At 38.6% G+C, this 14,278-nt stretch overlaps 1 protein-coding gene across 6 annotated transcripts in view; it reads left to right on the plus strand.

The window, feature by feature from the left end:
• The window catches only part of CCDC102B (coiled-coil domain containing 102B), a 411,063-nt gene extending 401,605 nt beyond the window's left edge, over positions 1-9,458 (plus strand). For 5 of the 6 annotated variants that reach the window (XM_019490626.2, XM_019490620.2, XM_019490624.2 and 2 more), the window contains one exon: positions 7,777-9,458. In XM_019490626.2, the coding sequence (XP_019346171.1) occupies positions 7,777-7,854 (78 nt within the window). In that variant the 3' untranslated portion in view covers positions 7,855-9,458. The remainder of the gene's footprint in view (positions 1-7,776) is intronic. The other variant, XM_014606758.3, reaches the window with a different exon arrangement.
• The last annotated feature ends 4,820 nt before the right edge of the window (positions 9,459-14,278 follow it).

Here is a 14,278-nt window from a genome sequence, read left to right on the forward strand (position 1 = left end):
ATCAAGAGGAAATTATTTTGGAAATACTTCATGTCCTCAAACCTTTTGTGATCACTACTAATAAGGATGGGGTTGGGGAAAATCTTAAAGGAACTTCAAGCAATTTGATCTAATGACGAGGAATCTTTGGTAGCATTGAGGTGATGCTGTCACCTTGATGGTCTAGGAAAAATATACAAGAGGTAAGAATATGTGAGAGGCAAGAATTCTTGTGGGTAATATCTTTTATTGGACCACCTATGTAGTCGGGATAGACATAGTCAAACTTTCAGGCATCACATTACCCTTTCCATTCCTTTCTAAAGGCCTACTTTTTCTCATTCATCAGCCGATCAGTCAGATTTCTTGACCAAAATCCTTTGAGTTTCACACACATACTGCCTTTTATCAGCTTTCCTGATCTTAAAATTAATCTGCACATTATATTCAGTCAACAACTGGCCTTTCAGCAAAACCCAAATACAGAAACATTCCTCTCTCTTTTTTTAGATCCAGAGTTTTTTCTCCAAGCTTTTAGGTCCATATAGTATCCTTCTGTGACAGGATAAGTGAGTTTTTAGATCATGACAATATACTGCATCTGGTTATCTGTGATTGAAAAAGATGGATTTAAACTAGAATGGATGCAGTACAGGTCTCTTAGGATAGTTATGGTAATAAAGAATATTTTATAAGAGGAAGAGTAAAAGAGCTTGGTTTATTCATCTTAGGGAACAAGTCTGAGAGGCCTCTTGAATATTTATTATGCTTACAATATATATTGCAGTATACTATAATGAATTACTCCCAGGCATCAGGGTCTATGCTAGTCTCCTGCTGGGACCAGAAAGAATATATTTTTCTCTGTGAAATTGTATTACATGGCTTTTTTCCTCCTCTCTTTGTTTTCCTCTTCTCTTTCCACTTAAACAATACATTAGCATGGAGGACCAAGGTGGGGGACTGGCAGAACTGGTTGCTAATACAGATAATTATTCCTTAGCCATTTCTGGGAGATTTTAACACTCATTCTGCAAACCAGAGCATCTGGTCCATTTTCTTTCGCTCCTCTGCAGACATGCCTTTTCCCTCCAAATTTTATCAGTTCGGTTATTTGCACCTAGTTCGCTTAAATTCAACTATTTCTTATGAAATGTATCGAGGCCTGAGTTGACCACCATATGAAATGGTCACTTCTCTTTTCTGTGGCCACATCTACATGAGACGCTGACTGTGAAATAGCTTGTTACTACTGCGCAGTAGCATTGCATGGCACAAAGCATGATGCAATGCTACTGTACAGTAGTAAGGAGCTACTGTGCAGTCAGTATCACCAACAAGCCATCCAGGGACACTACTGAGCAGTAATGATGGTTAAAGCACAGTATTTAGTACTCGTGTATGCAAGTACTAAGTGACTGCACAGTAACAACTGTGCAGTCTGTGTCTCATGTAGACGTGGCCAGTATGTGCAAGCAGGTGATTTGTATTCTAAGCAGTTCAGAGTCTTATAGCAGAAAAAAATAAAGTTCTTTTCTTTTAAAGAATTGCTAAAAAAAAAAGTAGATATGCATTGACTTTCAATATGTTTTTAAAATTCCGAAATCACATAGGTGCTTTTGAAAACCCCATCTTTCAAGCCTAGTTGTATAATTTAACTTTTATTGGTGTTTGATTTTTGTACCAATATCAGTAGAAGACAATTGAGTATTTTCTACACTAATTGATTTTTGGAGATTTCAGCTTTTTCTTTGATAGCACATAGGGAGATTTAAAATATGATTTCATTGTGAAGTGACTACATAAAATGGTATCATGACGATCTGGGTTTAGAAAATGTATTGTGGAATCAATAAGATTAATTGGAGTAGAATAATACAATTTTTTTTAAACTTCCATCCTGCTAGATTGTACTGAGGCTCTGAGTCAAACTACTGTATGCTTTTTCCTCCTGGAACATTATAAACAGTAAAAGTAATTCTGCAAGGCAAACAATTAAATCTCTGAGACTTGGGGTTCCTCGTTGTTTTCATGCTATACCTGGATGTTGTTTTTTTATATATTGTCTAAATATTAACTTGCAGTATCAGATGTATAGAGCCAAAATTATTTGCAGTGACTTGCAAAACACAGCAGGAGAGAGGAGAGGCATAACAGTGCAGGTAGACACCTAGGGCAGCTGCCATACTTCTGGTTGCTGCCATTGCTGTAATCTAAGCAGTAATTTGTTTCTGCTCCCTCCCCCCTCCACATCTGCCCTGGTGTCCTTGCCGTAGTGATACCATTGGGAGAGATTTCAACTCTTCCTCACGAGGATGTGTACAAACATTTGGGGAGGTTAGGTCATGTTAAAAATATCTGTCCAATCTAACTTAGCTCACCCAGGTGCAGACTTTGCACTAGTTAGGTGGCACTACATGCAAACTGTACAGAAGTTCAACACAGTTAAATTGGTTTAATAGTGGCTGACCCAATATAAATTAAGTGAACTTGCAAGACAGTCAAGGTTCTTTGGGTAAATCTGATATCTTTTATTAGACCAACAAAATAGGTGGAAAATTTTGTCTTTGCAAATTGTTGGGTACAAAATACGAATCTGTGGCAGTGAAGGTCAGAATGGGGGAAAGAGAATGGGTGTCACACTGAATGGGTCCAGACCATGCTATGACAAGAAATGTAAAACCTGCCAACATATCTCCACCACTCCCACAATAACTACACCACAGAACCATCAACATTCCTGAATCTTGAACCTGCAATTCCAGAAATGTAATACATCTCATCCAGTGCACTAAATGCCCTGATGGAAAATATGTAGGAGAAACCAAACAACAATCACCTGTCAGAATGAATGCGCACCAAAAATCTATCAGAGACAGAAATACCTAATAACCTGTGGGTGCACATTTCTCACAAGATAAACACTTTCTCTCCAATCTCTTAGTTCTAATCCTCAAAGAGAATTTACAAAACACCTTTTATAGACAAGCCTATGAACTTCACTTCATCAACTTAGTGAATACAAAAAATCATGGACTAAATATAGACATTGGATTTATGGCACATTATAACCTGCCTACCTTCTGATACCCCAGGTAACCTCTCTACTATTTACCAGCTACATTTTATCACCAGGTGACCATTTTCCTTTTTATGTGCCCCCTACCTGTTTCTCACCTATTGTCTCTCACTCCTGACCCTCACTGCCACATTTGCATTTTCACTGACCTACATTTTTGCATACTGGCATCTATCTGATTCAGGGAGAACACAAAACAATTGCAGATGCTCCCTCTGCATGAAGAAAGGTGTTTATACCCAAACATTTGGAAAGAAGAATTTTTCCAACTATTTTAGTTGATCTAATACAAGATATCAGATTTATCCAAAGCACCTTGTCTGCCTGTGTCTTTAGACCAACGCGGCTACAACCAACACTGCAGATGTAGTCTAACTTAGCTTGGGTCTGGCAAGACCAATCAAATTGAATTTCTGTACAATTCCCAGTGCAGCACCAGGGCTGGGAAAGCCCAGATACTGGCCCTAGCCCTGGGGCTGCACTTTTTCTACCCCTTCCCTTGCACAAGGCTATTTTTAGCCCTTCAGCCCCTCCCTCACCCCCAGATGGACAACCACTTCCATGGACCAGTGAGCCCCTCCCAGTCTACTAAACCCCCATCCCACAAGCTGCTCCCAGTGCTAGGTTTATCAGAGTTTGCTGATTCTGGGAGCTGAGGAAGTAAGTCATGGTGGGGGAGGGGAGGGTTGGGTGGGATCAGGAGTATTGGTTTGCTGGGGAGAGTTATTTTTCTTGGGGTGGAGGGGTTGTGAGCTAAAAATAGCCTGTCATCCCAGGAGATGGGGAGAGAGGCCTTCCATGGACCCCACAAGCCCCTGATCCTGCCAAACCCTCCTGGACCCCATCAAACCCCTCACAGATCCCACCTGCCCCCCCCCCAAACTCCCTGGATCTCCCAATTTCCCCTTCCCCCCCCCCCCCCCGGAGCCTGTTGGCCCCTCAAATCCCCCCTTCACTAACCCCCTGTGAATTAGTTGTTGTCTTATCCATGTCTTTGGGTCCAAAGTGCAGCCCACCTCCTCACATTCACTCACCACACCTTGATGGTATGAATCATTCTTTCTTAGGGACTATCCCAATAAACAGTCTTACCCTGAATTGAAGTCCAAATCTTAGTGCCAAGGACCACCATCCTCTATATTAGCTTCCTTCTGTCGACTTAGTGGAGTCTCCTCACCCCATGTCCTTCAGCCCATCATGGTTCTCTAATAGTTTTCCATCCTCAAACACTCAGCTTAGTGATTCCAACTGCCTCACTGTTCCTATTCCTGTGCACTTCACTGAGACATGAAATGCCTGATATGTGTGTGCTGCATCCAGAAATGGATGTCTTTCCCCACAGATAAAAAAGGTTCCTTGCCACCCTCAAGACCCTCCACCAGCACTCACAGGAAGGACCTCCCTGCAGCTTACTCACAGTAAGCCTCCAAGCTGGGCTAAGCCCCCATTCAAGTTTCAGAATTGGGCACAGTGCACGTGGCTATCACCATCATCGGGCATGTAACAGGGACTGAGAAATGGCTCCTTGTTACACCCCTCTATCCTGACTTATGTATAGCTAGTCAATATTGCATTTTTTATGCAATCTGACCTCCCTCTAACTTCCCCAAATGTCTGTACCCAGCTTAAGTGAGAGGCTCGACATTCCACTTGAGAGTCAAAGGAATGGGATTCCAGTTGTGCTCAACCTGTCCAACCTTTCAGGTCACATGAGTGGCACAAAGTTGGTCCACAAGCTGCTTCCTACATATTGGCTTGCAGCTCTGCAAGATGTAGCAATAAGCACTGCCATTCCTGACCTCACTGATCTGGCCCAAGGGGCATAGGTTGAGCACCACTGGATGAGACGAATTCCTCAGAATCCTAATAGTGATGATGTGAAAGTTAAAGACATAAAGCAATTAACTTATTTTCCCATCCTACAATGTAATGTACTTAATTTCTAATCTGTTTCAGTCCCTTGGACAGATTGTACCTGACCTTAATGCAGGAATTAAAATAGAGAAGACTCCATAGGTGCTTCCTGCTCTTTAACCAACTGCAACCTTATATTTAATATTAAGTTAAGAAAGTTTAGAGCTCACTTATACCCCAGTCACTGCATTATTTTTCATCTTGTGGTACAAAAAGCTGATAATATCTGCTTTGCTCAGATATGTTTTATTACTCATTTAAGGTTTTGAATATAGTATACTGGCAGTAACATTAATGTGAACCTGAGTTTCTGCAGTGATATTGAGATGCTGTTTTTGGAAAAATAATATCTTGGCCTCATCTCAGAATTTCTCCATTAGCAATAGACCATTTCTGGAGCACACTCACTCACATTCTGTAAGTGTTCTCACTTAAACAGGGCATTACAACTGTAATATATAATACTGGCATAGAAGCCATAAAAGTACAGAACTTCAGTGCTGTTACAAGTATATGTTGTAAATAAAAAGGAAAAACTGAGCCAAAACCATTTGACATCTGTGCAATGTATTCCAGATATACCTTGATAAAGATTAGCTTAAATAGAATAAAAATCCCAGTAGTTTCCAAACAGTGGGAGCTGTTTCTGATTTGCAGTTTTGCAGATGGTTGTAAACTAGCATAGCTGTGGAGGGAGTTCCTGTACATTAATAGCTTAGGAGACATTTTGCATATTGTAGTTCATTATAAATTTATGGTAGCCTTGAAAAAAAAAGGTCAGTGGAGTTCTGCAGAGGTTCACAAACATTTTTCTATAATGTTTTCATAAAAGAGTATATCATTCTAAATATTTTAAAAGGTATTAGGATACTGTTTTTACTTTAAGTTTATAATATATGGCATACCTGGATATAATGTAACTGCCATAGCATGGTGCTGGGCTCTTGTCAATAAAAACTCTCTCTGATAATATAAACTTGCTGTTTGTGTTGAAATAGCATCATACTGCATTCCTTGAATGTTTCTGTCAAAACAGAGACCGAGTTTTTTGGGCCCATGATTTACGTGATAGTCCTGCTTATGGCCAAATGAATACAGATATATTAAATCAGTTAGTAAATAACTACCTAAAATGAAATTCTCTCAGTGTATTAAATGTATTAGAAAAGCCACCAGCTATTTTTAAATTTAAGTATCAGAACAACTATAAACTAAACTACAAACAAAAAATATAGAGCTGTTATTAAAGGAGCTAACTCTGTTCCTACTAGGAAAAAATACTAAAGTGTAGCATGTATATTTCTGAAGAAACTGGGTGTATCTTGGAAGTTCTCACATCTGTGACTCCCATTCAGCATTCTTCAGTTCTAAAGTCTCAAGATTGTCTAGATCTTTGGGGAAAAAGAAAAGGGTAGAAAAAAGTGCAAGTTGAACTGTTCATTGATTTCTTGAAAATGAACAAATTAATATGCTATTTTAGTGCTGATGTCATTGGATAAATATTTGTAATAGTGTCTCTAGCTTGATCAAGTGAGATCAGATAATAGTTGAAAAGCAAATTACAATAATAATAGGATATTGTTCGGTTGAAATTACCAGGATTTTTCCAATAGAACAGGTTTTTACTGGAAATTGATGATGACCATCTCTGCTCAATAAACAGACTGAGCTAAGGAGCACTTCACTGAGACATGAAATGCCTATTATATGTGTGCTGCATCCAAAAATGGATGTAATGCAATGGCCTTAGTGTGGTGTTGGGCTTTTACCAGTAAGTGCTCCCTCTGATGGTATTAACTTGTTGTTTGTGTCAAAATCAAAATGTTTGATTGAAACGTGTCTCTTTGTAATGCATGTTTCTGTCAAAATGCAGCCTGAACTTGTAGGGACTGTGATTGCAGGGCAGTCCTATCTGTAGACATCCCTAGGTCCAGATGTTCTCCAGGCTTCCAGGCTCACATCTACAGGGAAGTCCAGGGAGCCCCAAATCTAACTGGGGCTTGACTCCCAGTTGAGAAGCTGGGAATCTCACAGCACTGAGTATCCCAGCTCCAGCCAGGACTCTCTCAGGACTTCCAGACTCCCTACTCCAGAAAGGTTCACTAGGCTCATTGCCAAAGAACGGGAAGCAACATGAGTCCTAGTTCTATCTGTAGGGAACCCAAGCTTCTGCTGGTAAACCCTAACCCAAGACTCTTATTAGCCATAAGAAGTGGATAGGATTTGTAGATTCCCTATCCATAGTAATAAAAATGAGCAAAGGTGATTATCAGCTTTTTGTACCATGAGGTTGCTGGATTTCCAGATCCATTCAAGTTAGAAATGTTTTAACATTAAATAGTGACTATTCCTAAACTTTAAGTGTGTGTGTGTTCCCTTCTGCAAGAAATTTGAAAATCTACTTTTCCTTTCTATGGAACAAGAAAAATAATGACTATCAATTAACTGTTGCTGTTTTTATTCTTCTAAAGGATCCGTTAAAGCCTAAGCAGTGGCTCAGAGTCATTGCAAAGCAAAAAAAGCATGCTGACTTTGTTTCATTTTGTAAAACATGATTCCAAATAATATAGTCTGAGACTGTGTGATTCCTTTAGATGCATTAAGGAATCAATTGTTGCAGAAGTAGCCAATCTGCATCCTAAAGTTAACTCTGCCAAAAGTTTCTTCTCTGCTGCTCTGTACTTGGGTGATAATACAACTTTTTGTTTTGTTTTCTGAAAGATGTTTTGATCTGCCATCATTTAAAATTTAAATTTCATTTTTCAGCTTCATTTTCTAGTAATACTTTTTATGTTTCCTTTCAGATTAAAGAGTCAGCAAAAAGTGAGCTCAGGACTTGGGATCAAACAAAGTTCCTTATATGTTGCCGGGGGCTCCACTGAGACAATGAGTGAAGATGAGGGGGACCAGCATGCTTCATAGAACAGCCCTGCAGTGACAAGTATAACTCTAATGAAGAACAGAAGGAAGCTAATAGTGTTAGAGGAAAAGGACAGCTCTGAAAAATGTCATTTTTTGTACAAAGAAATCCTATATATATTATTCTACATATTAAAATTGTTGCTAAGGCTTGATGGAAAAGTGCTTGTTTCAATATGTACCCAATCTGAATTTGAGTTTTCAGTTGTGGATTTTCCTTCTCAAGGGTCTTTATTGCTGTCACTTAAAGCAAAAACGTTGCTTGCTTGTGATAACTCCCTAGTTTATCATCCAGAACAGTTGACTTCAAAACCACATAAAGTGGAAGCCAGCTTGTTCCAATTAGCTGTGATCCAAGGGACAGAGCAATGGACTGAGATTCAAGAGACTCAGGGTCTCTTGTCTGCTGTGCTACTGAAATTGCATATAACCTTGGACCGGTCATTTTACCTCAACTTGTCCCACTATGAAACAGAGATACACCGTGCCTTTGGAAACCATTTTGAGAGAGAGACCAAAAAAAAACCTTATAAAAGTTAAAAAATTATTATTTAAAACACTGAACTTTCCTCTCTCTCTTGCTCGTTCCCCTACCCCATGCTCACAAACCAGCATGTCTCAGCTTTATTATAAGGTCTGCCCCTTGCATTTCTTTCAATCTCTGTTTTATTAACTGCAAATGTAAATATTTTTACATTGTTTCAGTAGCTCCTGAAGTAACTCTATGCCTGTTAGCACTATCTCAAAATGGAAGTTTTTTTCTGAAGTCTGAAATACTATTTTCATTTAAAATAAATAATAATGTAAGACAAGCAGCTGTCTAGGGGTCATTAACAAGGAAAATATTGCTTCTCTGGTACAGATCATCTACACATGTAATTCAGGAGTTCGGAAGCTCAGCATTAGGATGTGATATATTTTGTCCATATGAGCTGCAAACCCCCCCCCGAGGAATTCCTGATTTCCTAGTGAACGCACCAATTTTTGCTACCCCCTTCAGGTTACGAGCATACTGGATGGTCTACCCACCCAGTGAGTAGTCTCTTGGGCCACTTCTTATTTCCTTTGCAGTGGCTTATATTGATCCTCCTTGGTTGCAGGGACACCTGCACCACTCCTCAACTGCTGCCTTTAGTGAAATGGTCAAATAGCCTACTTCCCTTTCCTAGGTATACATCACTTCTATACACATCCTTCTCCTTTGGGGTACAGAAGCACTCTGAGACAAATAATTTTAAACACCATTTTATTTTAGAATTTATGGGAATTAGCACTCCTAGGATGCTTGGGATAGTAATTTTGCATTTCTGTCCACTCTTTTTCCCCCCTCATAACTTTGTTCCTATCCTTGCAAAGCTGACCGTAGTCAGAATTCACAGTTTCTTAGAACTTTCTGAATGTTGATCCTCAACAGAATATCCTGTTCCTCCTTATTTTTTAGTTTGCAAGCCACAGAAGGAAGGAAGGGAACCATGTCAGGTAAAATCATTATTTCCTTATTATGCGCAAAGATATATTGCATTAGATAATGATTGTGTTATAAATAAAACTGTTTTATAATGTTAAATATTTTGTCAGTGTGAATTAGCTTCAAAGCTATTCCACATAGTTCCATTTTTTCTATGCTTAATGGTCTCCCTAGTGCAGTTTTGAGGGAGTGTAGATATTTCAGGTCTCCTTAAAAAGCTAGCAGCTGCTCACTCAGCATTTTCATATCTGCCTAAGTGAATTCATCACTCCCCAATGTATAATTTAGTCATATTGAAAATGTCAGTGTTCATGGTATAAATGAAGTGTATGATTATTGATTTTTCAAACACTTTAAAAGTGCATCTCTACAATTGCATTAAAGTACTTAGAAATACAGTAAAGTCATACAGTATGCTTGGTGATAACATGTGGTATTCCTTACACTTTTGAAAGTATGTTTTCCCTGAACAGGCATAAAATAAAGAGTTCTTTTTACAGTTAGAGTCCTGGAGACCTGAAAGCTGAGCAAAATTCTTAGTTTTAGAATCAAAGTTAATTAAGTTATTGTAGCATCACTTATTAAAATATGAAACCAAAGCAACTGACAGTGTTCCTGAAGAGCCAAGGCTCTGTGTTTTCCCCAATAGGTAAGAGGTACAACACAAAGAAACAAGAGTTAATTAATCTTTTCAGTCTTGAAAAGCGCTTGATTTTGTGATAATAACTAGCATAGTATTAATGGGCACATATAAAAAAGTCAACATTCCTTCTAAAACTCAATCTACCAATTTACTTAGTTTTAATCTATGCTTCTGATGTTTACCACTTACCACATATGTTACAAGTAGTATTCAAAGTGATGCATCACAGTGGGACAGTCTAGTTGTAGAAAGTAAAATTCTTAAATAATCCTCAATATTAGAATAGGCAAATACCTCACAGTGCAAGCACATCTAGCATCTTGCCCTGCACATGGAATATTCATGAGAAAATTATAATTTCTTCAGATGTAGCCACTGTTCATATCACTTCAAAAAGCATTGAAAAAATATAGTGGAAGTCATATTCATCTTCCAAATGCCAAATAATATTGGCTTGAAAATTATGTGGCTTGATTGGAATGGGTTGGGTAGATCACATGCTGGGTTTTTTTTTATCCTGCCTGAATAAGTACTACTTAGCTACTTCCATGAAGTACAGTCATACATACAAATATAAAATCTTATTTTGCAAATTTTGTATATACATAAGATAAGTTTGAATTCTTTTGTTGTAAAAGATCATTCCAGTAAGTCAGTTGCCCAAGTGTGGGCCACAAGAGAACAGAATCATGGTGAATTGAATTTAAATGCTCAGAAAATAGCTTTATATATATATGGCCTTTGTAATCATGTGAAGGTGTGATGTTCTTTACTTATGCATCCACAATAATGCTTCCACTGATGATCCACAAGTACATGTGTAGCAGCAAGGAATGTTTGAAGCCATTGCTGCCATACATGATAACTATGTGGTCTATACATGCCCCGAGTCTAAGTTTAGTGCCCTAATAACATAACTTAAATTCCTTTATCTCATTAAAGAATTGGCAGTACATGCTTTGCTTTACTAAATGCAACATTTTGGAACGTGAGTCTTCCATGAAACCATTATAGCAAAAGACCTATAAATGATTGTTTCTGCAGCAGCTTTTCTACATTGAACAGGTGAAAAACATCATTTTTTTTGTATATGAATTAGTCATATAAATTGATTTTTATACACAATAACTGGAAATCTTACAAGTCATTTCCACAACTGATTCTGTTCTTATAAAGACTTAATCTCAAGGATCTACTCTGGTGATATGGATATTATTACATGAATGTACAGAGTTCTGAAATGTCAGAAAAGTAAATAACATGACATTTTGGATTAGTTATTAAAAGAGTTTGAATGAAACTTTGCTGTCCCTCCAGTCCCAAATAAAAAGCAAGAATAGAGGTAAATATCTTCTGATTAAATTTGCCCTGGTTTATATATGTTTTGCTTTCTTTGAAATATCCTCCTAGCTTTACCTGCATTGATTAAATAAACAATGCTCTGAAATAAATACCAAAATGATTGAACAAAATAAGGAGCTTATCCCATTTTGCACCTGATGGAAAAATGGAGTATATGGATGAAATTGGTTCTCCAAGAGCAGCACAAAATTTGCAGCCCCAAAAGAAGCAATGAATATTGTGTCTTTAAGCAAACTTTGTGCCCTTCCCATCTTAAACTCCACATCCTCTTTGAGGAGTCTTTTAAGCTAGGGACAGACATTCAAAAAACCTGAGCCTAAATCGATTTGGCCTTTTCAGGTTAGTCTAACCTGGCCAGGTTGAACTGGCTTGTAACTGGACAGACATTCTCTCTGGACTGAGGAAATTCAGGCACATGCCTGCAGTGGCTCAGGCTAGAAGCCAGGGTGCACTAGAAAAGCCCTCTCTTTCCATATATAGTGCTGAGGTGAGGAGTGGCATGGCCAGGCCCCAGCAAGATGTTCTGATTAGGGAGGTCTGCCTGCACCATCCAAGGCTTTTCCCTGCTTGCTGCTCAAGGGGCAAGAGTGTTGCCAGACCCCAGCTCCCAGCTAACACTCTGAGATGGGGGGGGGGAGGGGGGGGCAGTGCAGTGCATGCATTTGTTGATGATATGGAGCTTTTCAATCTCCCTCCCTGCTTCTTTATACTGTCTACAGCAAACTGACAGGCAAGCAAGCCAGCAGGGGGCTGATAAATAGTGTTTTCCACCCCATCAGCAAAACAATAGCCTCTCTCCATTAGTTCAAACTCGTCTTAATCAGCTTACAAGCTGACCTGTTGATTAGATTCAAAAAGCCATAAGCGATTACTGTTCTGTCTGCCTGTCCCAGTGAAATTGGAGACACACATATACAGATACCTCTCAGCATTAGCTAGCATGCCACATGCCTAGCATCTGTAGGGCTGGGATCTCTGCTGTGGGAGATGGGAGGGAGGGGAAGATTCCTGCTTGAGCAATGAGCAGTGGAGGAGGTAGGGCAGGGGAAAGCCAGGCAGACCCTGCTGTGCCTGCAGTCTCTGCCAGAGTTCCAGCCAGGGAGCAGAGGGGAGGGGCCAGCTCTGTTGTGGAGCAGAGAGCCCTGCCCAGCCCAGAAAGCATGCTGGGATGCTGGGGGAGCCTAGTTTGTCTTAAACCAGCAAGGGGTCTGGGACAGACATTGCATAAACCGGTTTGACATAAATCAGTTATGTCTGATGCTACATTCAACTAGGTTTATCTTAAACCAGTTTCAGCCATTTTTAAACTGGTTTATGTGCACTGAACATATGTTCTATTACAGGTTTAAACCAGTTTTTGATCACTTAAACAATTTAATGTGTAATGTTTGTCCCTAGCCCTAAAGACTGTTTTGTAGCTATTCTTCCAACTTCCTGGAAAAAGAAAAATGCCTGTCTATACTGGATCATAAAATCCATCAATGGGTGCTGCTAAACATATGTTTTAAGGCCCCTTTACAACATTCCAATCCTTTTACCTAGTATAAAGCTACTGGGGTACAAGATCAGAATCTTTAATCAATGCCTGAAGCAGGAAAGGAACCATTTGCACAATCAAAAGTAAAAATCTAAGATTCAAATGCTGTTTCTTTTCATTAACATTCTTAGTTATGTTGAGCAAACACAAGCATGTTAGAACACAAATGTAATTATGTTGGCTGTTTTAATCACAAACAGAATATTTTCAAAGTGATGCCATTTCAGGAGCTAATTAATCATAATCATACAAGGACTCTGAGAATATTAGTTTCATTGCATATCATGGTACTTAGGTTATTTTCATGGGTACATCTGGAATTTTGAAAAGGGGGAGGTTCATATGGTGTGGCATATCATCTCATATAACACAACACATAATCTTCTTTTAAAGAGAAACTATATGCTTATTATTATGCTAGGGGGACTATCATTATATTATTTAGTTTATATCAAAGCAAAAATAAATATAATCATTGGAATGTGCACTAATTTACTAGAGTATATATAAAGTTTTAAAAACACAATGAATTAGGCAAAAAAAATAGTCAAAGGATATGGTATTGTTAGTCCTATAGTCATTATGGTTAAATGCAAATTCAGATTCATAAAACAAAATCTAGCCTTCTGAGTGTCTTGATAGTGGCTCCAATACTTCACTGTCAGTTATTTTTACACCTGAGTTAATATTATCATGCCTGAGTTAAGATTTTTAACTGAAGTTAAAGTAGTCTACAGGGCTGTAAAATAAAAAATAGCCATTCCTGGTAATGTTTAAGAGACAGCAAAATTACAGAAGAAAGAACAACTTGAACAGTGGAATATAAAAACCATTAAAAGGGAGAGAGGGTCATGAAGACCTGTGGAGTGGAAAGAGATTAGCAGGAATCTGAGGGGTGATAATGAGCCATGAAGTCAATGGACTTGGTGCTGTCTGAATAGAAATGCCACTGCCCCTCCAAGGAAGTAGGTTTTAAAGTTTAGATAGATCAGGTATTAAACTCGGGGAAGGCAGGTCAACTACACCACTACATCTCTATAGATCCATCTCTTCAAGGCGGGAAATACCTAAAGGAAAAGGACAAAATACCCTGTGCCATTTTTATATAGATTTTGATTTCTATGTAAGAGAACAGAAGAGGGAAGTATTCTATATACTGAATCAGTGATTATATCAGAAGACATCATTGGTTTTGCTGAACTCATTAGGCTAGCACATTGCCTACGGTACACATATAGTGCAGTCTATTTCTGTTAATGAATTTGCAACACTTTTCCAGTCAGATAATCAATATGAAAATAAATGGTTTCAACATCCAGCTTTCTATACTGTCACATTATACATGCCTATACTTCATTGGTAACTAATTGGTAGAAC

Source organism: Alligator mississippiensis, chromosome 3, assembly GCF_030867095.1.
Source record: "Alligator mississippiensis isolate rAllMis1 chromosome 3, rAllMis1, whole genome shotgun sequence".
Lineage (NCBI taxonomy): Eukaryota > Metazoa > Chordata > Crocodylia > Alligatoridae > Alligator > Alligator mississippiensis.